The 26,755-nt window shown below is 43.1% G+C and overlaps 1 protein-coding gene and 1 non-coding gene across 2 annotated transcripts in view; both read right to left on the bottom strand.

Moving 5' to 3' along the window:
• Window positions 1-236: 236 nt before the first annotated feature.
• Window positions 237-26,755, bottom strand: part of GPX8 (glutathione peroxidase 8 (putative)) — a 29,713-nt gene continuing 3,194 nt past the window's right edge. Inside the window, exons 2-3 of the mRNA XM_030192272.1 lie at window positions 22,228-22,489; window positions 237-1,260 (exon numbers count right to left, since the gene is read on the bottom strand). Coding sequence (XP_030048132.1) covers window positions 1,097-1,260; window positions 22,228-22,489 — 426 coding nt within the window. The 3' untranslated portion in view covers window positions 237-1,096. The remainder of the gene's footprint in view (window positions 1,261-22,227; window positions 22,490-26,755) is intronic.
• LOC115463885 lies at window positions 22,676-22,860 on the bottom strand. Its single transcript, XR_003941156.1, has one exon. It is a non-coding gene; the product is annotated as a U2 spliceosomal RNA (small nuclear RNA).

Raw genomic sequence — 26,755 nt, 5'->3', positions numbered from 1 at the left:
TGGTAGTTGGAGAGGAAGGCCAGGGATATGCTAGACTGAGGGGCTGGAGGTGTCAGTGAGCGGCAGCAGTGGTGGAGGTTGGAAGGCTTCAGAGTGATAGAGGTTGGTGATTGGCAGAAAACTGTTTGGCCGGTCTTGCCTGAAAAAGTGGCCAGGCCAACCAAATATTAGCTAGTTGCCAACCCTCTTGGAAAATGGAAGAAACAAGCATACACATATTTTCTTTTTCACTTTGATATTTAAAAAAAGACCTTTTTTTGTACAAAAATGCTAGGCAATATTTAATAGCGTTGTCCAGTGAGATGCAGTTTTCGTTGACAACTTCTGTACTTTTTGTCTTCTCAGTTGATAAAGAGGCATAAAGAGGTGGTACCTTTCTCACCAACATATTAACAAGAGAGGTGCTGCTGCTGCTGGAGTGTTGCAGTAGATTACACTTGATACAGAGTTGTAAAATCCCAAGTTAAAGCTTGTGCAAGGCCCAGGGCCTCACCCAAACCCTGAATAAAGCACCACAGAAACTTATGGCCTTGAAGAGCAAACAGGAGCTCCAGAGCAGAGCTACATTACCTTTTTTAATTTTTTTATTCAGGAACCACTGCAGAGTGATGACAAAATTGCCAGAAAATTAACAATCCAAATCACAGCTTTAACAGTTTCATACTAAGAATGGCATAAAACTGAAATGCCTTGGCAACAGTTTCTGATGATACCACAAAGCAGCACCAATGACAATTTTTTGTGAGATTCTAACATATGACGCACTTGCAAATCTTTGGCAACCCAAAGAAGTCTTGGCTCATGGGCTGAAAATCACTGCTGTGGTGTACTTTTTTGGTCAGTGGGGGAGGGTGGAGGTCAGTCTTCCACTGGTGGTCTCAGCCTCAGTCAGCCTGAGCAGCCAAGAGGAACTGAAATGTGGGCCCCCTCATAGATTAGTGCTGTGTTGATCGTCGGACCCTACTGCTTCTTCGTCTGCTGGAAATAATGCTAACATTAAAAATCACCAATGATTGTCCTCTAATAGTCCCTTTGACACTTTTGTACCTCCTAATAAAACGATGTGTAAAGAATCTGAAAATATAAATAGCTATTCTTAAAGATCTTCTTTCTTTTTTAAGATAATTTCTCTGACCAAGGCTGCCACTTCTCCCCGGATGTTCTCTATTGGGTCTTCGGGTCTCCAGAATTTCACGACTTGACCTTGTGGGTTGACAAGATACTTCCAGAAATTCCACCGGGGTACTTTTTTAGTAGAATCTGCAAGAAAATCACAGCATAAATATATTAAGCAGGTTATTTTTATGGAATCTACACATGGCACTAGCAGCATTTATACATGTGGAAGACATACAGAGGGATCCCCGCTCTCTCCCACACTGTTTAAAGTTTTTCTTCATTCTCTGGGCTTAGAGAAGGATTACTATTATGATTTCTGTTTATTCTTCTATAACTCAGGCATCTTCTTTGGCACAGAAATGTTTAATATTAATTAGTTCCTGGATGCTGCAATACAAATTGAAGTTAAATATTGATAAAACAAAATTTCTACTGTTCAATAGTATCCCAGATCCATCGTTAGATCATATTATCTTAGACCAGACTAGGTTTCCCTCTCTCCTGTGTTTTTTATATTTCAACTGTTTTTATTGATAATTCAACATACTGTATATTCCAACAATTTCAATATTGCAAAATTAAATATCAGAGCATGTTGCATTTGAACTTAGTACTGATAATCATTATCAACCATTTTCTTCTCCCCTCTTCCTTCCCTCCATCCACCCTCCCCCTTCCTCTCTCCTGTGTTTAAGATTTTATGAGTTTATTTAGATCAAACTCTATCTTTTGAGTTCTATGTTAATACCTTGGTTAAAAGTTCTTTTTTTTTCTTTTGAGAAAGTTGAGGTATATCGGAAAATGTTTTGAATTTGAACAATTTAGGTCATTACTTCTTTCTAAACTAGATTACTGTAATCTTTTGTATTTGGGTTCTCCGTAACAGATTGTTCAAAAATTAGAAACCATTCAGAATATGGCAGTGTGTTTTAATATTTTTGCTGCAGAAATATGATAGCATCTCTGTCTGTTTTGTTGAGCTTCACTGGTTGCCAACTGAAGCAAGAATTTTGTTCAAATTTTCATCTACTTTGTTTAAGATTTTGAATGGAGCTAAAGCGAGTGTAGAATGACTTAGTAATGAAAATTGCAGAACATGCGACAAAGATGGAACTTTTTGATAAAGATCTTAAAATAGTGAACTCAACAACGCAAGTATTGATGAAGGATATTAACCTTCAAAAGCGGAAGACAGAACACTTAGAAAATCAGATTAGGGGAAATAACCTACGTTTCCTTAATTTACTAAGTCTCCCCTCATTCCAGCTCTAGATATGTTAAAAAAGTATTTTAACGAAGTATTAGGTATTCCCCCTGAGGGATATCCACCTATTACTAAAGTATTGTATATTTCAGGAGCTGGAGAGAGAAGATTGCCCAATCCCCAATCTGATTTAAATTTAACGGAATTTTTAGAGACCTCATTGGAGGTTATAACTGAAAGAACTATACTTTTGGTCACTTTTGCTCTGCAATTAGATCGGAATAATATTTTCAAGCTTTATTTTTGTCACACAAATTCACCCTTCCTGGGTTCAAAAATTCAGGTGTTTCCTGATTTTGCGTGAGAAACTCAAAGAAAAAGAAAGAAATTCTTGATGTTGAAAGAAAGAGTACTGCATATACGTAGGAGGGACTTTTATGTTAAGGTTCCCCTGTAAATGTTACATTTCTTTGAATTCTGTAAACTATATCTTCTTTAAACCAGAGAAATTAACAGATTTTATTTCCTCTAAAGAATAATATTGCAGTAGTTCTTGATTGCTAGCGTGTAACCCAGCTGCATTCCTCCAGATCCTGTCTGTTTGAGTATCTATTAATTTACTTCTATCTATTTGAATCAAGAATATTTCCTAGTTCTTGGATCAATATTATGGGGACTAATTAGTTAAAGTTTTTCTTTCCTTCTAAGGGAAGTAATTCCCATTTTCATGATATTTTTTGCTGAAAGGTGTATTTATGTTAACTGCATAAATGTATATTGAATAAAGTATTAAAAAAAAGATTTTGAATGGTGAATGTCCACAGTGCTTATTATTTCACTTGGAGTTTCAATCTATTAACACAACCGGAAGATCAATGTTCAGTCCCTCTTTTGTTCCTCCTATCTATATTGAAGAGAGTCAAATCATTTAAGATTTACAAAAAACTTCTTGCGTTCCAAGCTGCTAAAGTCTGTAAAGAACTATAGCCATGTTTCGGTATTTTGTCTAATTTTCTCTTTTTAAAAGAAAGTTAAAACTTTACTTTTTAAGACATTTGTTTGACAGGGTAGAGGTGGGTTCTGCAGTGCCCAGGACACAAAAAAAGTCATATTTAATGCTGGTGTCCTTCAGGGTTTGAGGCCAGACCATGGGGGGGGGGGGGGGGGGGGATGGGTATGGGGTAGGACAAGGCTAACGCTAGGCTACAGGGAGGGGTAGGGTGTAAGGTAGGGTTGATGGTGGGGAAAGGAAGGGCTGATACAGGGCTACGGGGATGGATGGAGCGGTAAGATAGAGAAGGGAAAGGCCGATGCTGGGCTATGGGGGAGATGGGGGGGGGGGGGGTAGGGATGGTAAAGCTGATGCTGGGATGGATGGGGGTGGCAGAAAAGGGCTGATGCCAGGTTACAGGACAATTTCTAACTTTTGGTCCTTTAATCTGTAATTGATGAGGGTTGGTCTGTGCTCTGCATGTGACCGAGTAGGTGAGAGATTCTGCTGGCATGTGGTTTGTGTGGAGATCTATGAGTCTGACTTGTCTGGCTTTTCCAATGGGATGCATAGTGCTGTTGTGTATACTGCTGCCTTTGTAAGGTATTGTTATTGGAATTGGTGTTAAGGTTTGCAACATATGCTCTAAGAAGCCTCTTTGTAATATCCCAAGAAATATTACTCATACCTATATACATAATGCCTACTCATATTAGCTCTGTACCCACCCAAAATGTCAGGTCTGAGTATGCCAGTGCAGCAGAGACAGAAACATACACACCTGCATATACTCTCGCTCTGTAGATATATGTACATGCACACACATGCATGCACTCTGACTGTTCAGGCACACACACACACACATATGCATGCACTCTGACTCTTCAGGCACACACACACACACACACACACACACACACACACACACACACACACACACACACACACACACACACACATCTTCTCAGCATCCTTGGACAATATTGCTTTACCCAGTGTTGTATTTCAGCTGTCACTGTGACCTTTAAAGGTTGATCAGCATCGTTAGTCTTTCTCGATCCTGTTTATTTCCCTTTTTGTACGTTTATTCACTTCACACAGACTCCTGATGCAGGCACTCTGCTGAAACATGGTGCTATGTTGAGTCCTATTTCAGTATTGATTAAAGACTTTTACTCCATTATCACGTCTCCTTGGATCTTTGGAAGAGTCCTGTTGATCACACTACTCCCTCTTTCGACTTTGTCTTGTCCGTAGCAGATCCTGTTTCTCCATCTCAGTGGTTTGTTTTGTTGAAATTCAGAAAGGTCACATCTACTGCACCCCTGATCTTCTATTCTGGTCACTTCATCAAAGAAATTGGTCAGATATTTGGCAAGGGTTTCCCCTTTTAAAAGCACATTGCCTCTTTCCGAGCACTCTACCAAAACCCTCATCCACACCCTTGTCACCTCTCGTTTAGACTGCTGCAATCTGCTTCTTGCTGGCCTCCCACTTAGTCACCTCTCCCCTCTCCAATCGGTTCAAAACTCTGTTGCCCGTCTCGTCTTCCGCCAGGGTCGCTTTACTCATACTACCCCTCTCCTCAAGTCGCTTCACTGGCTCCCTATCCATTTTCGTATCCTGTTCAAACTTCTTCTACTAACCTATAAATGTACTCACTCTGCTGCTCCCCAGTATCTCTCCACACTCGTCCTTCCCTACACCCCTTCTCGTGCACTCCACTCCATGGATAAATCCTTCTTATCTGTTCCCTTCTCCACTACTGCCAACTCCAGACTTCGCGCCTTCTGTCTCGCTGCACCCTATGCCTGGAATAAACTTCCTGAGCCCCTACATCTTGCCCCATCCTTGGCCACCTTTAAATCTAGACTGAAAGCCCACCTCTTTAACATTGCTTTTGACTCGTAACCACTTGTAACCACTCGCCTCCACCTACCCTCCTCTCCTCCTTCCTGTACACATTAATTGATTTGATTTGCTTACTTTATTTTTTGTCTATTAGATTGTAAGCTCTTTGAGCAGGGACTGTCTTTCTTCTATGTTTGTGCAGCACTGCGTACGCCTTGTAGCGCTATAGAAATGCTAAATAGTAGTAGTAGTAGTAGACCCAGTGTAACTGATTAATTTCAAGGACTCAAATACAAATCAACTTACGCGTCCAGGTTTTCCTACATAAGCACACAACTGTGGAATGCATTACCAAAAGCCTTGGAAACTACAAACGACTACCTAAACTTCCGGAAAACACTAAAAACTAACCTGTTTAAAAAGGCATACCCTACCAATCCAACATAAATGCCTGATCTCTGCAACACAACAAAACTAAAGTATGTAATGGACATAACACAACTCTTCCGTTGTATGATTCCCTAATGTGGCTGTGCCACATGAACTTTATCTTACCACAACATCACTTTGTATTTGTTTACACCGAAGTCTGTAACGCCTCTCCGGTACTATGTAAGCCACATTGAGCCTACAAATAGGTGGGAAAATGTGGGATACAAATGTAACAAATAATAATAATAATAAAGGTACTGCAGCTATAGCCGAAGCAGGATGAAGAACACTCCTGTTTAAAAAAAATTTTTTTGACCTATAACAGGTTTGTCTGTTTCTACAGAGTCTTTCTTTGTGTACTTCTGGTGATTAGATCTCACTGTGACACATAGACTTTTGATGCTATTAGTGGGGCTGGGGGAACAATGTTTGTCAGTGGCCTGGTAAAGCAGCTGGTGCTGAGAGCATCCAATTCCCTGTGGGCACAGAACAAACTGCTATTAACACTTCAGTGACTAACAGTCAGCACTGAAACAGAAAGCTAGAAATGTCATTCATCTCCCTCTGGTTTGCCCTCCTATTCCTCTGCTTTATTCCTTGGGGCCCTGTTTTTTTGTTTTTTTAAAAGAGACTCCAGTCCCATATCTATGGGAAAATCTTTGGAAAACAGACGGAAGGGAAGGTATAATGATCTAGCAGGAGTGCATTGCAAGTCTTTGCCATTGTTATTATTCTAGTGACAGCAAAGGGAAAAGATTGTGCAATTAGTAGTTATGTCTATGAATGCAATTGCAAAAGCCATCTGGGTCATAAAATAAATGTTCAGAAATCAGTGCAAGAAATGGTAATAAACAATATTAGTGGAATATAAATAAACCAAGAACAAGAACAAAGCAGTAGCATAAAGAGAATTTGGACTGAATAAATTTTATTAATCACTTTTCAAAAACATAAGCAAAATGCAGTTAGAGGGCCATGGAAGAGGACAGGACACTTGCTGTCATCTGATCTATGGGGATGAGGCCTTGGTCCTTTGGTGTGAATGGCTGTTAGTTGTATTTTTCTAGTCTGTTTTTATTCTTTCCAGCCCAATGGAAGTTGGGAAGAAGTATACAAAAGGGGTTGAAAATGTCCGTTCATCTGTCTATCTGTCCATCTGCCTGTCTGGGGCAAAATAAGCCACATTGAGCCTGCAAAGAGGTGGGAAAATGTGGGATACAAATGCAATAAATAAACAAATAAATAAACTATCTGAAAATTTAACAGGATGGCATGAAACTTGGCATGTGCATACTTTGGATATTTTGGGGAGTTTGAAGACTGACCAGATCAGACTGGGGTTTCCAGAGCATAGCCCACCCAACAAAATAGCCCAAAGCATTTCTATAGGAAACCTTGGGGTCATCTTTGACTCTTCTCTCTCCTTCTCTGCTCATATCCAGCAGATTGCCAAGACCTGTCGTTTCTTTCTTTACAACATCCGTAAAATCCGCCCCTTTCTTTCCAAGCACTCTACCAAAACCCTCATCCATACTCTTGTCACCTCTCGTTTAGACTACTGCAATCTGCTTCTTGCTGGCCTCCCACTTAGTCACCTCTCCCCTCTCCAGTTGGTTCAAAACTCTGCTGCCCGTCTCATCTTCCGCCAGGGTCGCTTTACTCATACTACCCCTCTCCTCAAGACCCTTCACTGGCTCCCTATCCGTTTTCGCATCCTGTTCAAACTTCTTCTACTAACCTATAAATGTACTCACTCTGCTGCTCCCCAGTATCTCTCCACACTCGTCCATCCCTACACCCCTTCTCGTGCACTCCGCTCCATGGATAAATCCTTCTTATCTGTTCCCTTCTCCACTACTGCCAACTCCAGACTTCGCGCCTTCTGTCTCGCTGCACCCTACGCCTGGAATAAACTTCCTGAGCCCCTACGTCTTGCCCCATCCTTGGCCACCTTTAAATCTGGACTGAAAGCCCACCTCGTTGGCATTGCTTTTGACTCGTAACCACTTGTAACCACTCGTCTCCACCTACCCTCCTCTCTTCCTTCCCGTTCACATTAATTGATTTGATTTGCTTACTTTATTTATTTTTTGTCTATTAGATTGTAAGCTCTTTGAGCAGGGACTGTCTTTCTTCTATGTTTGTGCAGCGCTGCGTATGCCTTGTAGTGCTATAGAAATGCTAAATAGTAGTAGTAGTAGTAGTAGTAGGGTTAAATGGGCAGTATTCACAATGGAGAAGGGTAGTTAGTGGGGTTCCTCAGGGGTCTGTGCTAGGACCGCTGCTTTTTAATATATTTATAAATGATTTAGAGATGGGAGTAACTAGCGAGGTAATTAAATTTGCTGATGACACAAAGTTATTATTCAAAGTTGTTAACTCGTGACAGGATTGTGAAAAATTACAGAAGGACCTTACGAGACTGGGAGACTGGGCGGCTAAATGGCAGATGACGTTTAATGTGAGCAAGTGCAAGGTGATGCATGTGGGAACAAAGAACCCAAATTATAGCTACGTCATGCAAGGTTCCACGTTAGGAGTTACGGACCAAGAAAAGGATCTCTCGTCGATAATACACTGAAACCTTCTGCTCAGTGTGCTGCTGCGGCTAGGAAAGCGAATAGAATGTTGGGTATTATTAGGAAAGGTATGGAAAACAGTTGTGAGGATGTTATAATGCCGTTGTATCGCTCCATGGTGCGACCGCACCTTGAGTATTGTGTTCAATTCTGGTCGCCGCATCTCAAGAAAGATATAATAGAATTGGAAAAGGTGCAGCGAAGGGTGACTAAAATGATAGCGGGGATGGGACGACATCCCTAAGAAGAAAGACTAAGGAGGCTAGGGCTTTTCAGCTTGGAGAAGAGACAGCTGAGGGGAGACATGATAGAGGTATATAAAATAATGAGTGGAGTGGAACGGGTGGATGTGAAGCGTCTGTTCACGCTTTCCAAAAATACTAGGACTAGGGGGCATGCGATGAAACTACAGTGTAGTAAATTTAAAACAAATTGAAGAAAATCTTTCTTCACTCAACGCATAATTAAACTCTGAAATTCGTTGCCGGAGAACGTGGTGAAGGCGGTTAGCTTAGCAGAGTTTAAAAATGGGTTAGACGGTTTCCTAAAGAACAAGTCCATAAACCACTACTAGATGGACTTGGGAAAAATCCACAATTCCAGGAATAACATGTATAGAATGTTTGTACGTTTGGGAAGCTTGCCAGGTGCCCTTGGCCTGGATTGGCCACTGTTGTGGACAGGATGCTGGACTCGATGGACCCTTGGTCTTTTCCCAGTGTGGCATTACTTATGTACTTAAGTTCCAGTTTATGCAGCATAGAAATTAGATAGAGTGAGTGTAGCTGTTAGAGAACAGGGCAAGGTAGTTTAAAAAGTGTTCCCTACTCTTTCAATCTGCCCCACAGCCCCAAACAGGATAGGAATATTCATTAAGCAATTCCACTTTATCCTTATCATCTTCCACATATTGCTCCCCATCACCCTTGAGCCTCACAATGCCACTTTTGCACTTCCTCCTGTCACTAACATGTCTTAAAAAATGTTTTGTCCCCTCCCCCATTTTACCTTATTGGCTATTTTAAATTCTATTTTCATCTTTTTTTTTTTTGTTGTTACATTTGTACCCTGCGCTTTCCCACTCATGGCAGGCTCAATGCGGCTTACATGGGGCAATGAAGGCAATCTTTGCTCTAGTGACTACTTTACTAGCTTCACTTAGCGTTTCCAAGTGTTGTTGCCTGTCTTCCTCTTTTTGCTATCTCTTGTAATTTATAAAGGCTAACCTCTTTTCCCAATCATCTCCTGGAAGCCAGGCCCATAAGGAGGGGGTTGGATTCTCAAGAAACGGTTTCCACTAGCTTCTGGAATACCAGTTAGGATCAGAGGACACTTTCAGCTGATATTTCATTACTTGATATTTAGGAGATAGTCTTCAGAGTTTTATGAAACATGTTTCTTCTTTTTCCAAGGAAACAGTTGATAAAGTAGAAAGACATTGGATGCCCTAAAAGGGGCTCTGCTCAGACAAATGTTGATGGAATCCACTTGGGAAAAGTCGATGCTGGATTTAGTAAGAGAAATGGAAAAAGTATGTCTAATATCAGGGTGGCCATCTGAATCGCAGTGATCACTACATGGTGTGGTTTGATATAAAAGCTAGGGTGGAATCCAGTCACATCAAAATCAAAGTCCTAGATTTCACTTTGGTAAACTGAGGAAGTACCTGAAGGAGGGGATAGCCTTTGTAAAATAAGCTCATACAATGACTCCCAACTAGCACACAAATGCTCTCACACAAATTTATACCTGATCCAAAGAAGATGTAAATGTGTGCAGGTAATCTAGGTGTGCACACACATATTTTATAAAATACATGTCTAGATTGCAACTCCACCCCAGTTCCACCCAAATTATGCCTTTGGGAACACTTTTGCACAGCATTCCTATAAGCATATGCTATCTCATTAGAACATGTGTTTATACACGTATATTCATCGTATCATTTTATAAGAATCCTTTATAAAACAGGGGTTCTCAACCCAGTCCTCAGGACACACCTAGCCAGTCAGGTATTCAGGATATCCACAATGAATATGCATGAGATGTATTTGAATACAGTACCTCCATTCAATGGAAAACCTGAAAACGTGACTGGCTAGCAGGCTTATTTTCGAAAGTGATTCGCCGGCGATCTTCCAACATAAATCGGGAGATGGCCAGCGATCTCTCAAAAACGGCAAAATCCGTATAACTGAAAGTGGCTTTTTTGACACCATCGCTGCTATCCTGTCGCCGCGCTGGCGAAAGTCCAAGGGGCGTGTCAGCGGCATAGCGAAGGCGGGACATGGGCGGGCATGGGCGTGGCTACCAGATGGCCGGCTTTTGCGGATAATGGAAAAAAAAGCGGCGTTAAGCAGTATTTTGCCGGATTTACTTGGTCCTTTTATTTTCACAACCAAGCCTCAAAAATGTGCCCTAAATGACCAGATGACCACCAGAGGGAATGGGGGATGTCCTCCCCGTAGTCCCCCAGTGGTCACCAACCCCCTCCTACACACACACACACAAAAATAATAATAAAAACCTTTTTTTACCAGCCTGTATGCTAGCCTCAAATGTCATACCCAGCTCCCTGACAGCAGTATGCAAGTCCCTGGAGCAGTTTTTAATGGGTGCAGTGCACTTCAGGCAGGCAGACCCAGGCCCACCTCCCCACCTGTTACACTTGTGGTGGCAAGTGTTGAGCCCTCCAAACCCCCCCAAAACCCACTGTACCCACATGTAGGTGCCACTCTTCACCCATAAGAGCTATGGTAGTGGTGTAGAGTTGTGGGGAGTGGGTTTTGGGGGGGGATTTGGGGGGCTCAGCACCCAAGTAAGGGAGCTATGCACCTGGGAGGTATTTGTATATTTTTTGTAAATTTTTAGAAGTGCCCCCTAGGGTGCCCGGTTGCTGTCCTGGCATGTCAGGGAGACCAGTGCACTACAAATGCTGGCTCCTCCCACGACCAAATGCCTTGGATTTCGCCGGGTTTGAGATCGTCGGCATTTTTTTCCATTATCGCTGAAAAACAAAACCGGCCATCTCAAACCCAGCGAACTCTGGCATTTGGCCGGGCTAAACCGTATTATCAAAAAAAAAGATGGCCGGCCATTTTTTTCGATAATACGGTTCCGGCCAGTTGTTGCGCCACAGCCAAAATAGATCACTGGCGATCTATTTTGCCGGCAACGTTCGATTATGTCCCTCTAGATGTGTCCCAAGCATTGGGTTGAGAACCCCTGTTTTAAAGCAAGCTTTACAATAGAATATGATTAATAAAATTGCCCCTTTTATGTCTGTCAGTGCTATTCACCAATGGTCTTCAAGAGCTGCAAACGGGTCAGGTATTCAGGACATCACTAATGGAGTGGAGGAGCAGCCTAGTGGTTAGTGGAGTGGCCTGAGAGCCTGGGGAACTGGGTTTGATTCCCACTGCAGCTCCTTGTGACTCTGGGCAAGTCACTTAACCTTCCATTGCCCCAGGTACAAAATAAGTACCTGTATATAATATATGTAAACCACTTTGATTCACAATGGAGAAGGGTAGTTAGTGGGGTTCCTCAGGGGTCTGTGCTAGGACCACTGCTTTTTAATATATTTATAAATGATTTAGAGATGGGAGTAACTAGCGAGGTAATTAAATTTGCTGATGACACAAAGTTATTCAAAGTCGTTAACTCGCGACAAGATTGTGAAAAATTACCTTAAGAGACTGGGACTGGGCGCCTATATGGCAGATGACGTTTAATGTGAGCAAGTGCAAGGTGATGCATGTGGGAAAAAAGAACCCAAATTATAGCTACATCATGCAAGGTTCCACGTTAGGAGTTACGGACCAAGAAAGGGATCTGGGTGTCGTCGTCGATAATACACTGAAACCTTCTGCTCAGTGTGCTGCTGCGGCTCGGAAAGCGAATAGAATGTTGGGTATTATTAGGAAAGGTATGGAAAACAGGTGTGAGGATGTTATAATGCCATTATATTGCTCCATGGTGCGACTGCACCTTGAGTATTGTGTTCAATTCTGGTCGCAACATCTCAGAAAGATATAGTAGAATTGGAAAAGGTGCAGCGAAGGGCGACTAAAATGATAGCGGGGATTGGACGACTTCCCTATGAAGAAAGACTAAGGAGGCTAGGGCTTTTCAGCTTGGAGAAGAGACAGCTGAGGGGAGACATGATAGAGGTATATAAAATAATGAGTGGAATGGAACAGGTGGATGTGAAGCGTCTGTTCACACTTTCCAAAAATACTAGGACTAGGGGGCATGTGATGAAACTACAGTGTAGTAAATTTAAAACAAATTGGAGAAAATCTTTCTTCACCCAACACATAATTAAACTCTGGAATTCGTTGCCGGAGAACGTGGTGAAGGCGATTCGCTTAGCAGAGTTTAAAAAGGGGTTAGACGGTTTCCTAAAGGACAAGTGCATAAACCACTACTAAAAGGACTTGGGAAAAATTCACAATTCCAGGAATAACATGTATAGAATGTTTGTACGTTTGGGAAGCTTGCCAGGTGCCCTTGGCCTGGATTGGCCACTGTCGTGGACAGGATGCTGGGCTCGATGGATCCTTGGTCTTTCCCAGTGTGGCATTACTTATGTACTTATGTACTTATAGCCACATAAAGGCAGTATATCAAGACCCACCACCCCTTTTCCTTTCCCTTTAATGAGTATGTGTATTCGTTGATGTTTTTTGTGGTCCTTGGATCCAAAGTGAATACCACTGGTCTATGGCATACTAACTATGCACATCTGGCCCTTTGTCTTTTGACTATGAATGATCTTGGGTAGAGACCCTATCCATCCATCAAAATGGGTTTACAGTAAATATCCAGACAAGCTCCGTTAACTGTACCTACTGTTTCTGTGTAAAACTTTTCCAATACAGATTGAAAAGGCACTTACATGTCTTTATAAATAGCACCAGAAAAGGCACTTCCTTGGACTTCTTACCTAGGTGATGTGTTATAAAATTACCCTCCACATGTATATGTGGAGGATTTTTGTAAAACTGCATGACTGAGGGGAGCTAACTAAGCACCCAAGCTCCAAAACTCAAACTTTTGGCATTTTGAGGCGATTCTGAACTCCAGAAAGGGAAGCACTATTCTTCTCTCAAACACACCTCCAAATGTCAGGTCCAGGTAAGTGTTTAATCAGGGGCTTGTGTGACTCGAAATACAGAAACATAGGGGCTGATATTCAGCCCACAGGAGGCAGCCCGACTAACTCCCATGGTCACCGGTGAGACCGTATATTCAATGCCGGTCCATTTCTGCTGACCAGCATTGAGTATCTAGTTTATTTTTGACCGGTTCAAAATTAACCAGCTAAGCCAATATTCAGCGCAAGCTGGTTAACTTTGAACTGGCCAAAGATAGGTCTGCTATTTCGATGGCCCGATTTGGCTGCCAAACTTAGCCAATGATGCGCTGAATATTAGGGGATAGCCGGTTATATCATGCAGTATAACCAGTTAGCCACTAACCCCCAAATCTATATATATAAAAGGCAACCCCAACGTTCTGAAGCCTCCACGGAAGTTGAGGCGCCCGAGATATCCGGTGTGCCCTGGAGTGTCTGCACCGCCCTCGCGTCAAAACGTCATGACGTCGAGGGCGGAGCTATGACACTCGAGGGCCGAAACGGCCCACAGCGAACAAGGCAAGTAGCTTCGACGGACGGAGGGAGGGGGCCCCTTGCTAGCGCCCGTTTCATTCCGCTCAGAAACGGGCATTTTTTCCTAGTTCTATATATTGTGCCTTAATTTATGCTTGGAAATCGAAGTGTATTCTACAACAATACGCATAACTTAATTGGTTAATGAGTTAATCAGTGCTGTTAATTGGATGTTAAACAATTATCAGCACTAATTGGCATTAACATTTACACGCACAACTCAATAGGTGTATTCTGTCATGTGATGTGTGTAAATTCCAAGTTGCATGGTTGAAAAGGGGTGTAGTTATGGGCATGGAATGGGCGGGTCATGGGTGTTTCGAAAATCTATGCGCATTATTATAGAATGCGCCCACTCTGTGCCTAATTTAGGCGTTGAGAGTTAGGCCAAGTAAAACATGGCCTATAAGGACATGACCAAATTTGGTCACATGGAAAGCCGCTTGGCGTGATCTATATACCGTGCATAAATTTAAGCCATTCTATAAAATTTAGGCGTAAGTGTATTTGTTTTACCGTGCGGATTTTTCAGGTGCCAAATATAGAATCTAGACCTAATTGCTGACTGGGAATATTCAGCGGGATATAACCAACTACCTCCTGCTGAATATTTGTGGATAGCCAGCTAAGCGCTATTTAACCAGCCAGGAGTCGTTCTAGTTAAATAGTGCTGAATATCGGGGGATAGAAACATGAAAGCACATAAAGGCCATATGGCTTATCCGGTCTGCCCATTCATGCGTTCTACTATCCCTTTCACTCCCTTAAAGATCCTGGGCTCGATATTCAGACATAGGAGTTAGCCCAGCTAACTCCCGCGGTTGGTGTTGAGCCTGCATATTCAATGCCAGGCTGTTTCCAGTGACGAGCATTGATTATCAGGTTTATTTTTGGTCAGATCAAACTTAACCAGCCAAGCCGATATTTAGCACTGGCCAGTTAAGTTTGAACCGGCCAAAGATAAGCTTGTTATTCACGTGGCCAAAGATAGGCCTGTTATTCACGTGGCCAAATATGGCCACCAAACTTGTGTTGAAAATTGGCGACTAGCCAATTAAATTGCGTGAAATAACCAGATATCTGTTATCCACAAATTTTCAGCGGGTCATGGCTGGCCATGTTCCGCTGAAAAATTTGTAGATAGCTGGTTATGGTGCATTTAACTGGCCAGGTGCTGATCCTGTCCGTTTAAATGATTTTGAATATCGAGAGGCCTATTCTTTTTTGAAGCAGATATGAATGCTGACATGGAAACTTTCCACAGCATGGGGGTAATTCTATAAAGTAGGTTCTAATATTTATGTGCTGAATAAGCGTGTAAATGATTAGAATGCTGAATCTATATTTTCTTAGATGTGGACTGATCTTTTAATGCAGCAGGGGCATATAATCAAATACTACTATGATCCCAACGCTTCCATAAGTAAATGTTTGGTCCAGAAATTATTAGATAAGTGTGCTTGGCTAAATGCCAGTTATTAGAACATTGTTGCTTCAAGTTAAATTTAAAATTTATAAGAAGAAATTCACTTATAAATGACACTTGTTCATAAAATTAACAAATAATGATATACAAACAATGAAGATTAATATGAACCGATGATAAAATAAGTTGAGCCATGGGCGTATGGCTCATGTGAAAAGAGTCACCACCAATGGTTCTAACTGTGATTTCATAAATTATAGGCAAAGTGGAGTAATGAAATTTATGGAAGCGTTGGGATCATAGTGGTAAATGATTAGAATGCTGGGTAAATGCCAAAAAGCTGCCTAAAGGCTGTTCTGTAAAATTGCAAATATCTTCCATAATGCATATTTTACAGGTAGGCATACACATACACATACACAGAATCTGGGCGGGTTTCACACTTATGCAAAGTGGCAGCCCTACAATTAGCACAACTGAGGTGGGGGCCTCAGGCGACACTCTTCATGGAGTGGGATCTTGCTCCTTTCCACCCCCCACACCGGCTGCGGTCTGGCTTCTCCTCCCTTCCTTTCTCAACCCTCTTCCCCGAGTCTACCTTCATTTTTTGTTTTCCAGAAGTCATCATCGGCAGCAGTTCCCATACGTTGCCCTGCCACCGGCATCAGCTTCTTCTCTCTACTGTGGCCCACCTCTCTGATGTAACTTCCTATTTCCTGAGAGGCAGGCCACAGTAGAGAGAAGAAGCCGATGCTGATGGCAGGGCAGCATATGGAAATTGCTGCCGATGATGACTTCTGGAAAACAAGAAACAAAGGTAGACTCGGGTAAGGGGGTTCAGGAAGGATGGGGGAGATACCAGACTGTGGCTGGGGGGAGGGGAGAGGGAGTTGGGAGAGAGAGAGAGAGAGTGTGAAGGGAGAGATGTTGGATTTATTTTTGTAGCCCTGGTGTGTACCCAGCGATAATCAGCAGTGCCGTGTGTTGCCTGGTTACCACCGGGTTAACACGGGAGCCCTTACCGCCACCTCAAAGGGTGGTGGCAAGTGCTCCCCCCAAAATGGCCAAGCAGCAAGTGCTTCACTTGCCGCACAGCCATTTCCTGAAAAAAACAAAGACCTGCCTTTTACCCGCTGTGGTAAAAGGGGGCCTCGGCGTGCGTCAAAAACACATGCCAATACCAGTGCAGCTCCCTTTTGCCACAGCTTCGTAAAAGGACTCCATAATATCTAAGCAAGCTGTCAAAAATTCTAAAACAAAAATTTTAAAACTAATCATCTTAAACCATACGTTTCTTGAAACAAGATACGTACATATCAGTGGCGTAGGTACGTGGGGCCACGGGGGCCTGGGCCCCCCCTATTTGCTCTGGAACCCTGGTTTTGCTGGCTGGGGTCCCCAACCCCCGCCAGCTGAAGTCTAGTCCAGCGTCGGTCTCCGGCGCCGCTGAGTTGCCTGGCTTGCTCTTCCCCCTCATGTTCTGCACGCTCCTTTTAGTGAAATTGAGCAGTTTCACTAAAAGGAGCGTGCAGGATGTGAGGAGGAAGAGAGAGCTGGGCAGGCAATGCAGTGGTGCCAGAGATCGGCGCTGGAGAAGGCTTCAGCTGGCGGGAGTTGGAGACCGGCACCAGCCAAGGTATTTGCTGCAATTGGGAGAGCGGCAGGGCAGTGGCGGGGGGGGTGGGGGAGGGGGCGGCAGCAGCGAGGCAGTGTGGGGGGAGGGGGACGGCAGACCAAAATGTGCCACCTCACCTTGGGCTCTGGCCCCTTCCCACCGCGAGGTCTGGCTACACCCCTGGTAAATATATACCCAGTTACACTTGTATTCTATAAAGGAAAGTAAGTGCCCTCTAGGTGCATTGTTATAGAGGTGTCCTATAGATGTATTTTGCTGTTGTAAACTACAGAATGCATGTAAGTATAATGGGATTTGATATATCGCCTTTCTGTGGTACAATCACAACAGTTTACAGTTATTATATGCAGGTATCTGGGGCAATGGAGGGTGAAGTGACTTGCCCAGAGTCATAAGGAGCTTTTATTTATTTATTTATTTATTGAATTTGATATACAGCAATTGGTCTTAGGAGACTTCTCTCTGGTGAAGAAAAAAAGGAGAACAAGATGAATGGAGGTCAGAGTGGGGAAAGGTGGGGCATAATGCAGTGGCGTAGCCAGATGGCCAATTTTAGGTGGGCCTAAGCCCAAAGTGGGTGGGCACAAACTTTTCTCTCCGTCTCTGCCCCCTTCCTCCCCGCACTCTCCTCATCTTCCCTGGCACCTCCCAATTCAAAATATAATTTAGCTCATAAAGATCCCCAAGCTCTGTCAGCTGAAAGCGTCCTTCGAAGACAGCCACAAATCCCTTTTACCAAGCTTGGCAGGCAGCAATAGCAACAATGCCTTGAGTCACCGATGCTGGCACCCCATGCATGCTTAGTTGCTGAATTCTTTCACAACAAGGTCCCTTGCTGAATTCTTTCACAACAAGGTTCAAAAGATAAACCTTGCTTTCTCTACCTCACCAGCTCTCCCTCCACTAGTCCGTTCCCCTCTCTCTCCTTCCCCTCATTCCCTTTCCTCCTTTCCTGAAGTTACTATTGAGGAAACTACACTTCTCCTTTCTTCCTCAAAATGTACCACCTATTCCTCTGATCCCATTCCCACCCACCTTCTTAATGCCATCTCTCCTACTCTTATTCCTTTTATCTGTCACATTCTCAACCTCTCACTTTCCACTGCGACTGTCCCTGCTGCCTTTAAACATGCTGTGGTCACACCTCTCCTTAAGAAGCCTTCACTTGTCCCTCTAATTACCGACCAATCTCCCTCCTTCCTTTTCTCTCCAAATTACTTGAGTGTGCTGTTCACCGCCGCTGCCTTGATTTTCTCTCCTCACATGCTATTCTTGACCCATTACAATCTGGTTTTTGCCCTCTCCACTCAACCGAAACTGCGCTTACTAAAGTCTCCAATGACCTATTACTGGCTAAATCCAGAGGTCAATATTCCATCCTCATTCTTCTTGATCTTTCCGCTGCTTTTGACACTGTCGATCACAGCATACTTCTCAATACCCTGTCCTCACTTGGATTCCAGGGCTCTGTCCTTTCCTGGTTCTCTTCCTAGCTCTCCCTCCGCACCTTTAGTGTTCACTCTGGTGGATCCTCTTCTACTTCTATCCCTCTGCCTGTCGGCGTACCTCAGGGTTCTGTTCTTGGTCCCCTCCTCTTTTCTATCTACACTTCTTCCCTTGGTTCATTAATCTCATCCCATGGCTTTTCCTACCATCTCTATGCTGATGATTCCCAAATCTACCTTTCTACCCCTGATATCTCACCTTGCATCCAAACCAAAGTTTCAGCGTGCTTGTCTGACATTGCTGCTTGGATGTCTCAACGCCACCTGAAATTAAATATGACGAAAACCGAGCTTCTCATTTTCCCCCCCAAACCCACCTCCCCGCTCCCCCCGTTTTCTATTTCTGTTGATGGCTCTCTCATTCTCCCTGTCTCCTCAGCTCAAAACCTTGGGGTCATCTTTGACTCTTCTCTTGCCTTCTCTGCTCATATCCAGCAGACCGCCAAGACCTGTCGTTTCTTTCTTTACAACATCCGTAAAATCCGCCCCTTTCTTTCTGAGCACTCTACCAAAACCCTCATCCACACCCTTGTCACCTCTCGTTTAGACTACTGCAATCTGCTTCTTGCTGGCCTCCCACTTAGTCACCTCTCCCCTCTCCAGTCGGTTCAAAACTCTGCTGCCCGTCTCGTCTTCCGCCAGGGTCGCTTTACTCATACTACCCCTCTCCTCAAGACCCTTCACTGGCTCCCTATCTGTTTTCGCATCCTGTTCAAACTTCTTCTACTAACCTATAAATGTATTCACTCTGCTGCTCCCCAGTATCTCTCCACACTCGTCCTTCCCTACACCCCTTCCCGTGCACTCCGCTCCATGGATAAATCCTTCTTATCTGTTCCCTTCTCCACTACTGCCAACTCCAGACTTCGCGCCTTCTGTCTCGCTGCACCCTACGCCTGGAATAAACTTCCTGAGCCCCTACGTCTTGCCCCATCCTTGGCCACCTTTAAATCTAGACTGAAAGCCCACCTCTTTAACATTGCTTTTGACTCGTAACCACTTGTAACCACTCGCCTCCACCTACCCTCCTCTCTTCCTTCCCATTCACATTAATTGATTTGATTTGCTTACTTTATTTATTTTTTGTCTATTAGATTGTAAGCTCTTTGAGCAGGGACTGTCTTTCTTCTATGTTTGTGCAGCGCTGCGTATGCCTTGTAGCGCTATAGAAATGCTAAATAGTAGTAGTAGTAGTAGTAGTAGTAGTTATCGGTGACTCAAGGATGTTGCCGCCATCTGCAAAGCTTAGTAGAAGGGAGTTTTAGCTGCTTTTAGAGGAGGTCCTCAGCTGATCTACAGGGGATCCCCACCAGCTACAGCAAGAGTCGGGACTAGTGTTAGACATGCTAGGGCCCAGACTCTCACCAAATACAGAACAAGGGATCACAAATTAGAAATAAAAATATGTTGACAAAAATTGAACTCGGAACCTCGGCATGTTACAGTGGAGAAATAAAATCAGAAATATATTTCTTTTTTTCTACTGAACACAATAAAATGATATCCGCTGTGCACATTTCTCAAGCTAACAAATTTCAGTTAATAAATTCAAAATAAAATGTCTTTCCTACCTTTGTTGTCTGGTCATTTTATTTTTCCATTATGTTGGTTCAAGTTTCTCTTTTCCACTTTCCTGTCTTTCTGTTAATTCTCCTTCAAGCAGCTGCTATTCATTTGTCTTTTCTCCACTCTCATTCCATTCCCTCACTACACTGACATATTGATGTTTGTTTCATTTTAGCTCTTTCCTATCTTTTTTCTTTCTTTCCTGCTCTCTGTCCACTCAAATTTCATCTTCTAATCCTTTTCCTTTTTACTTTTCAGATACCTATCTGATTTCCATCTCCTTCTTTCACCCACTAGCTCTCCTATTCCCCATCTCACTCCTTCTCCAGCCTTCATCTTCAATCTACTCCCCGTAATCACTATCATCCTCTCATTCATTTCCTTACCACCCCCTTGGCCTTCCACATGGTTCCACCATCCCAGTGTCTGCCTCCTTCCAACCCTTCTAGCCCAGCATCTGCTCCCTCTTTCTCCTCTCTCCACCCTCTATCCCCTCCTAGCATCTTCCTGTCATATCTCTCTTTCCTCTTGCCCCTTCCCCCAGGGGCCAGCATTTCTCCCCCTCTTCCCTCCCACCCACATTCCAGCATTCTCCCTCACTGTCTTCTACCCCTGGATCCTACATCTCCCTCCTTCTTCCCCCTCCTCCGCCCTCATGTTCAACATTGTTCCCTCTTTTCCTCTTCTCTCTCACCCTTGCATCCCAAGTCTAACATCTGTTTCCCCCCTTGCAGCATCTCTTCCACCACCATGAAACATTTCTCCTTCATCCCTCTCTCCCCTGTGCAGTACCTTTTCCTCCCCTCCCTCCCAGGTCCAACATTTCTCCTTCTTTTGTCATTCATCCCTCCTTCCTTCCCCACCCTACCCTACATCCAGCAATTATCCCTCTCTCTCCCCCCATATCCCAATAATGATCCCCTTTCTTCTACTCTCCCATGCATGTCTCCCTCTCCTACACCCCCCTGCATCGCTTCCTCCCCTCCCTAACAATTTCCCTCACTCCTACACCCCCTGTGTAGCATCTCTTTTCTTTCCCTCCCCTCCACTCCCATGCCCAAGCAGCCCAACAATTTTATCCTCTCCAACCCCCCCTCCATGCAGCATCAGGAGCATCACGGCACCGCAGCACGTTTCAAAGGGTTGCTGGCAGCATGTAAGAGAGAATTGCTGCACTGCTGCTGACTGACCCAGAAGCCTTCCCTCTGCTGTGCGGATTTCAGGTCAGACTCAGCCAGCAGCAGTGATTCTTACACGCTGCCAGCAACCCTTTGAACCGGCGCAGCAGAAGAGAGAAGGCAGCTTCGGTCCCTGCATTTTTTTCTTCGATCGTCACCGGCAGCGCTGCCATTCACACAGGCAGCTTCGCTCCCTTCTGCCGCGTCCATCCGGCCCACTCTGATGCATTTCCTGTGTACATAGGGCTAGATGGACGCAGCAAAGGGGGGCGGAGCTGCCTGTGTGAATGGCAGCGCTGCCGGCGACGATCGAAGAAAAGAATGCAGTGCTGGCGGGGAGGAGAATGAATTTCTGCGACCGACGTGGGCGGGCGGGCCTGGACAGAAAGTGGGTGGGCCTGGGCCCACCCAGGCTCACCCGTGGCTACGCCTCTGGCATAATGTTTAAGTAGTTGGGGAGTCAAAACCCTCAGGGAAGAGGTGGGCCTTAAGGTGTTTTTTTTTTTTGTTTAATGCAGCAAGGGTAGGTTGGATCTTAGTATGGAGGAGAAGTGAGTTTGAGAGCCGGGGTCCTTGGTAACTGAAAGCTGTTTCCCTGGAGATAGTCAGGTGCAATGCAGAGGGAGAGGGGAGGGCAAGAAGGTTGTTAGTGGTAGAGCAGAGAAACTGGGAAAGTGAGTAGGGAATGAGGAGGTTCTCAGCTCACTGCACTAACCGTTAGGCTACTCCTCCACTCCTATGTACTTTGAGGATGAGCATACCCCTCAAACTTTTGCATGCTGCTGCTTCCACCTATAGATAGTGCCTTTTCTAGATTGCTATGTACATATGTATGTCAGTTTACAAGTGTAAATGGCTCCTAACCCTTCTAAAATCACTTTCTATATGTTGTGATATAATGCAGTAAAAAATATGTCGCTATACAAATAGAGTTGGCAGTTCCTCTTATTCTAAAGACTTCAACCAACTTAATAGGTCATATTGGTTTTGTTTCTTTTAGGTTGCCAAAGCAAAATTAAAAAAAAAAAAAAACAAAAATGCAAGAATAGTGGATTCTTATAATTACCAGTCAGAAATTTAAATGCAGGCTCGGCCTCCGAGCCAAAGATTTTAATCTTGCTGAAAATGGGGAAAGTGATTCCATAGTTGCTTCTGGCGAAGGCGTCAATCTGCAGGTTGGAGCCAGGCTCAGAGTCTCCAAACTGGTTGCAGGGGAAGGCAAGCACGGTGAAGTGTGAGGGGCCATATTCACGGTGCAACTCCTGCAGTGCGCGGTATTGCACATCTGTGCGCTGGCATTGGCTGGCCACATTTACAACAAGGGCTGCCTGCAGGAAAGAGGAGAGAGAGAGAGAGAGAGAGAGAGAGAGAGAGAGAGAGTGAGCACAAGAGATGAGAACCCACCCACCAAGCCATGACAGTAAATATAGCAAGAAAAAAAATTCCACTTGGAATAAAATCCTGTTAGTGTTCCTTCTTACATGGATTGTATATCAGTGTTATATGCTTTTTTTTTTTAGTGCACCATTCCTGGAGATACTGCAACACCAGGTCGATGCGCGGAGCGGACGAAGCAAGCTCCTATTCCATCACCCTGTTCCAAAAATCAATTTAATATATGGTCCCTAGACATATTCTGCCCAATACTATATAAGAACATAACAGTTGCCATACTGGGATAGACTGAAGGTCCATCAAGCCCAGTATCCTGTTTTCAATAGTGTCTGATCCAGGTCACAAGTACCTGGCAAGATCCCAGAACAGTAAATCAGACTTTATGCTGCTTAACCTACAAATAAGTAATGGATTTTCCCAAGTCCATCTTAATAATGGCTTGTGGACTTTTCTTTTAGGAAAGTATCCAACCTTTTTTAAACTTTGCTAAGCTAACTGCTTTTACCACATTACATTACATTATGTTACATCGAGAGCTTCTATTTCTCAATAACCTATTCAGTTCCATGTGGATTACATAATTAAAAGAGTACTAGAACAACCATCTGGGAATTTACAAAAACTTAGGGGTCCTTTTACAAAGGCGCACTGAAAAATGGCTTGCGGTAGTGTAGGTGTAGGTGCGGGTTTGGGGCGCACGCTGATCCATTTTTTAGCGCACCTGCAAAAAAGGCCTCTTTTTTTTTGCCAAAATTGGACATGTGGCAAAATCAAAATTGCTGCGTGTCCATTTTGGGTCTGAGACCTTATCGTCAGCCATAGACTTCTGGGTGATAATGACCTATGCTAATCAAATGCCACTTGGCACGTGTCCGTTACGCGTGCCAGAAAATAAAAATTATTTTTCAGACGCATATAGTGGACGCGAGCCAAAATTGAAATTACCGCAGGGGCCATGTGGTAACTGGGTGTTAACTCCAATTTGGCGCATGTTCGGCGCACGTAGGCACCTACGCGGCTTAGTAAAATAGGCCCTAAAAGCAGTACCCCAAATATAATTATTTTACATATTTTTTTGAATAATGCTGTCTTCAGTTGTTTACCGAAGGAACACAAATGAGATAAAGCGTGGACAGAGGAAGGAAGAGAATTCCATATGTTGCGGCTTGATATGGAATTAAAGCTGAAAGTTGTTTACGATATTTAACCTACTTGACTGTTGGAAATAAGAAAAGATATTTGCCCCCTTAAAAGCAGAGAAGAATCCCACCCAGTAATCAAGAAGATTTTCTTTCAGAGTCTGATAACCCAAATGTACACAACGGAAAATAGCATCTTGCTATAACCAGGAGTCAATGTAACTCACGATAATAAGGAGTAATTGATACATCCAATCTTAAAGAAAAAATCACTCATTGCTAAATTCTGCATTGTTTGCAACCACTTCAGTAGAGTATTGGTGTATCCCACGTATACCACATTGCAATAATCAATTTTGATAGTAATAGGGATTGTACTATAAGTCGAAAAGATTGTTCAAAGTTTTTATGAATCAATCTTAGTTTTCTTAATAATAAGAAAGAATGTTTTACCACCTTATTAATTTGATAAGCTAATGTCAATTTACTATTCACTCCCATTCCTAAGATCTGGGAAGAAAATTCAAATTTAAATTACATCTTATTGATGGAAAAGTTTTCTTTACCCTCAGTCTATTTTAGGGATCCCAACCAAAGGAATTTTGTCTTCTCCTGGTTAAGCTTTAATCGGAATTCCTTTGCCCAATTTCAATAATATTGACATATTTTTGAATTTCACTCAAGATATCCACATATGTTTTAGGGGCTGGTAAAAGTATAGTAATATCATCGGCATATATTTGGAAAAATAATTTCAACTGCTTCAAGCATCTCCATAATGGCTGTAGCAGGACATTGAATAACATGGGGGAAAGGGGCGAGCCCTGAGGTATTCTACAAAGAGGTACCCAGCTGTCTGATCACCCTGCATTTTAACTCTATAATTCCTACCCATCAAAAATCCCTTAAACCATTGCATTAGTACACCAGATACATCAAAACTATTCAGCTGTGCTATAAGAATAGAATGATCTACTAGATCAAACGTGCTAGATAGGTCAAACTGGATAACTACCGCATTTTGACCTCTGCTCAACATATATCTCCCTAGAGTGACCAATGCGCCCAGGATGGTCTCTGTACTATGTCCCTTCGGAATCCTGACTGTGAACGATGCAGCAGGTCAAATTTAGACAATTAACCTAACTGCATTGCCACCTAACCCTCCATGATCTTTATCAACAAAGTAATCGATGCCACTGGTCTATAATTCACAACATCCTATAAATCATTGTTAGAGTTTTTAGGGATGGATGTTAGAACTATGCTACCACCTGTTAGCACATTCTGTGGTAACAAATTCTAGAGTTTACATGCTGAGTGAAGAAACCTTTTCTCCGGTTTGTTTTAAACTACTTGGTAACTTCACTGTGTGCCGCTTAGTCCTAGTATTTTTGAAAAGAGTAAACAAGTAATTCATGTCTACCCATTCCACACCACTCAGTATTTTAAAGACCTCTATCATATCTCCCCTAGCTGTCTCTTCTCAAAGCTGAAGAGCCCTAGCCACTTTAGCCTTTCCTCATAGGGAAGTCATTCCATCCCCTTTATCATTTTCATCGCCCTTCTCTATACCTTTTTTATTTGCACTATATCTTTTTTATGATGCAGTGACCAGAATTGCACACAGTATTCGATGTGCAGTTGCAACATGAAGTGATACAATGGCATTATAACATTTTCTTTTGAAATCTTTTTATTAGATTTTGAAAGTATAACAAATAAATTGAGAACAAGTATAGATAACACACAACAGTGATTTGTGAGTACACACAAATACAACTTAAAGAGGTTAAGAAACAAACTGTAATCGCATCACCAAATCAGAATTGAGTAGGTGTATAGATGTCACACATCAGAGTGCAAACTATTGCAATACGCATCCAGTTGAGTACTATGGGCAGAGATTGTACAGTTGTATACATCAAAATGTCATCAGCATAGATTGACAATTTATCATTGTTGTCTCGAGAACTGATTCCTACTATTTGCAAGGTAGCTCTTATGGACAAGGCCAGAAGCTCCAAGACCAGGTTAAACAATAAAGAGGAAAGTGGGCATCCCTGTTTGGTTCAACGATGTAGGGGGAATTTTGAAGAAAGATTACCATCAATCGTAACGGATGCTATTGAGTGGTCATATAAAAGATAGATCATATTGATGAAAGTATCACTAAACCCAAACCATTTTAGGGTATGATATTCCCATTCAGTTCTGTTGAATGCCTTCTCTGCATCCAGAGATAAAACTAATTGTAAGTCTGTGAAGGATTGGGCATTCGATAGAATGTTCCAAAAAGTCTGGAGTTGTCACTTGGGAGATTTCCCAGTATGAAACCATGCTGATCTCTATGAATCAGATGTGGCAAGATTTTGTTCAAATGTTTGGCCAGTATTTTTGCATAGATTTTGTTGTCAGTGTTGATTAATGAGATGGATTTGTAATTCTCAACCTTGCTGTGGCCTCTCTCTGTCTGGTTTGGGTATAACTATTATTGTAGATTCAAGAAAGGAGCCTTTATTCTGACAGGATGTTAAAAAAAGAATTAAATGATGCAAGCAAATGTGGTACAAGGAGGTCCAATAAGGCATGGGTAAAGAGTGGAGGAGTAGCCTAGTGGACAGAGCACCTGTCTTGACAACCAGAGGTGGCCAGTTCAAATCCTGCTGCTGCTCCTTGTGATCTTGGGCAAATCACTTAACCCTCCATTGCCTCAGGTACACACTTAGGTGTCCTTTTACTAAGGCACCTATGCACATCCAACGCGCATCGATTTCGAACTACCGCCCAGCTACTACATGGCCGGGCGGTAATTTCATTTTTTACGTGCGTCCGCTATGCTCGCCAGAAAATAGTTTTTATTTTCTGGTGCACAGTGCTAACCAGGCGGTAATCAGCATTGTACGTGTGCTGACGATTACCGCCTGGTTAACACATGAGACCTTACCTCTAAGTGAATGGGTGGCGGTAAGGTATCAGACTCAAAATGGATATGTGCCAATTTTAATTTTGCTGCATGTCCATTTTTGGCAGAAAAAAGCCTTTTTTGCAGGCGCACTG

The sequence above is a fragment of the Microcaecilia unicolor genome, chromosome 2, assembly GCF_901765095.1.
Source record: "Microcaecilia unicolor chromosome 2, aMicUni1.1, whole genome shotgun sequence".
NCBI classification, from domain to species: domain Eukaryota; kingdom Metazoa; phylum Chordata; class Amphibia; order Gymnophiona; family Siphonopidae; genus Microcaecilia; species Microcaecilia unicolor.
This window is presented reverse-complemented; position numbering and strand designations above follow the sequence as displayed.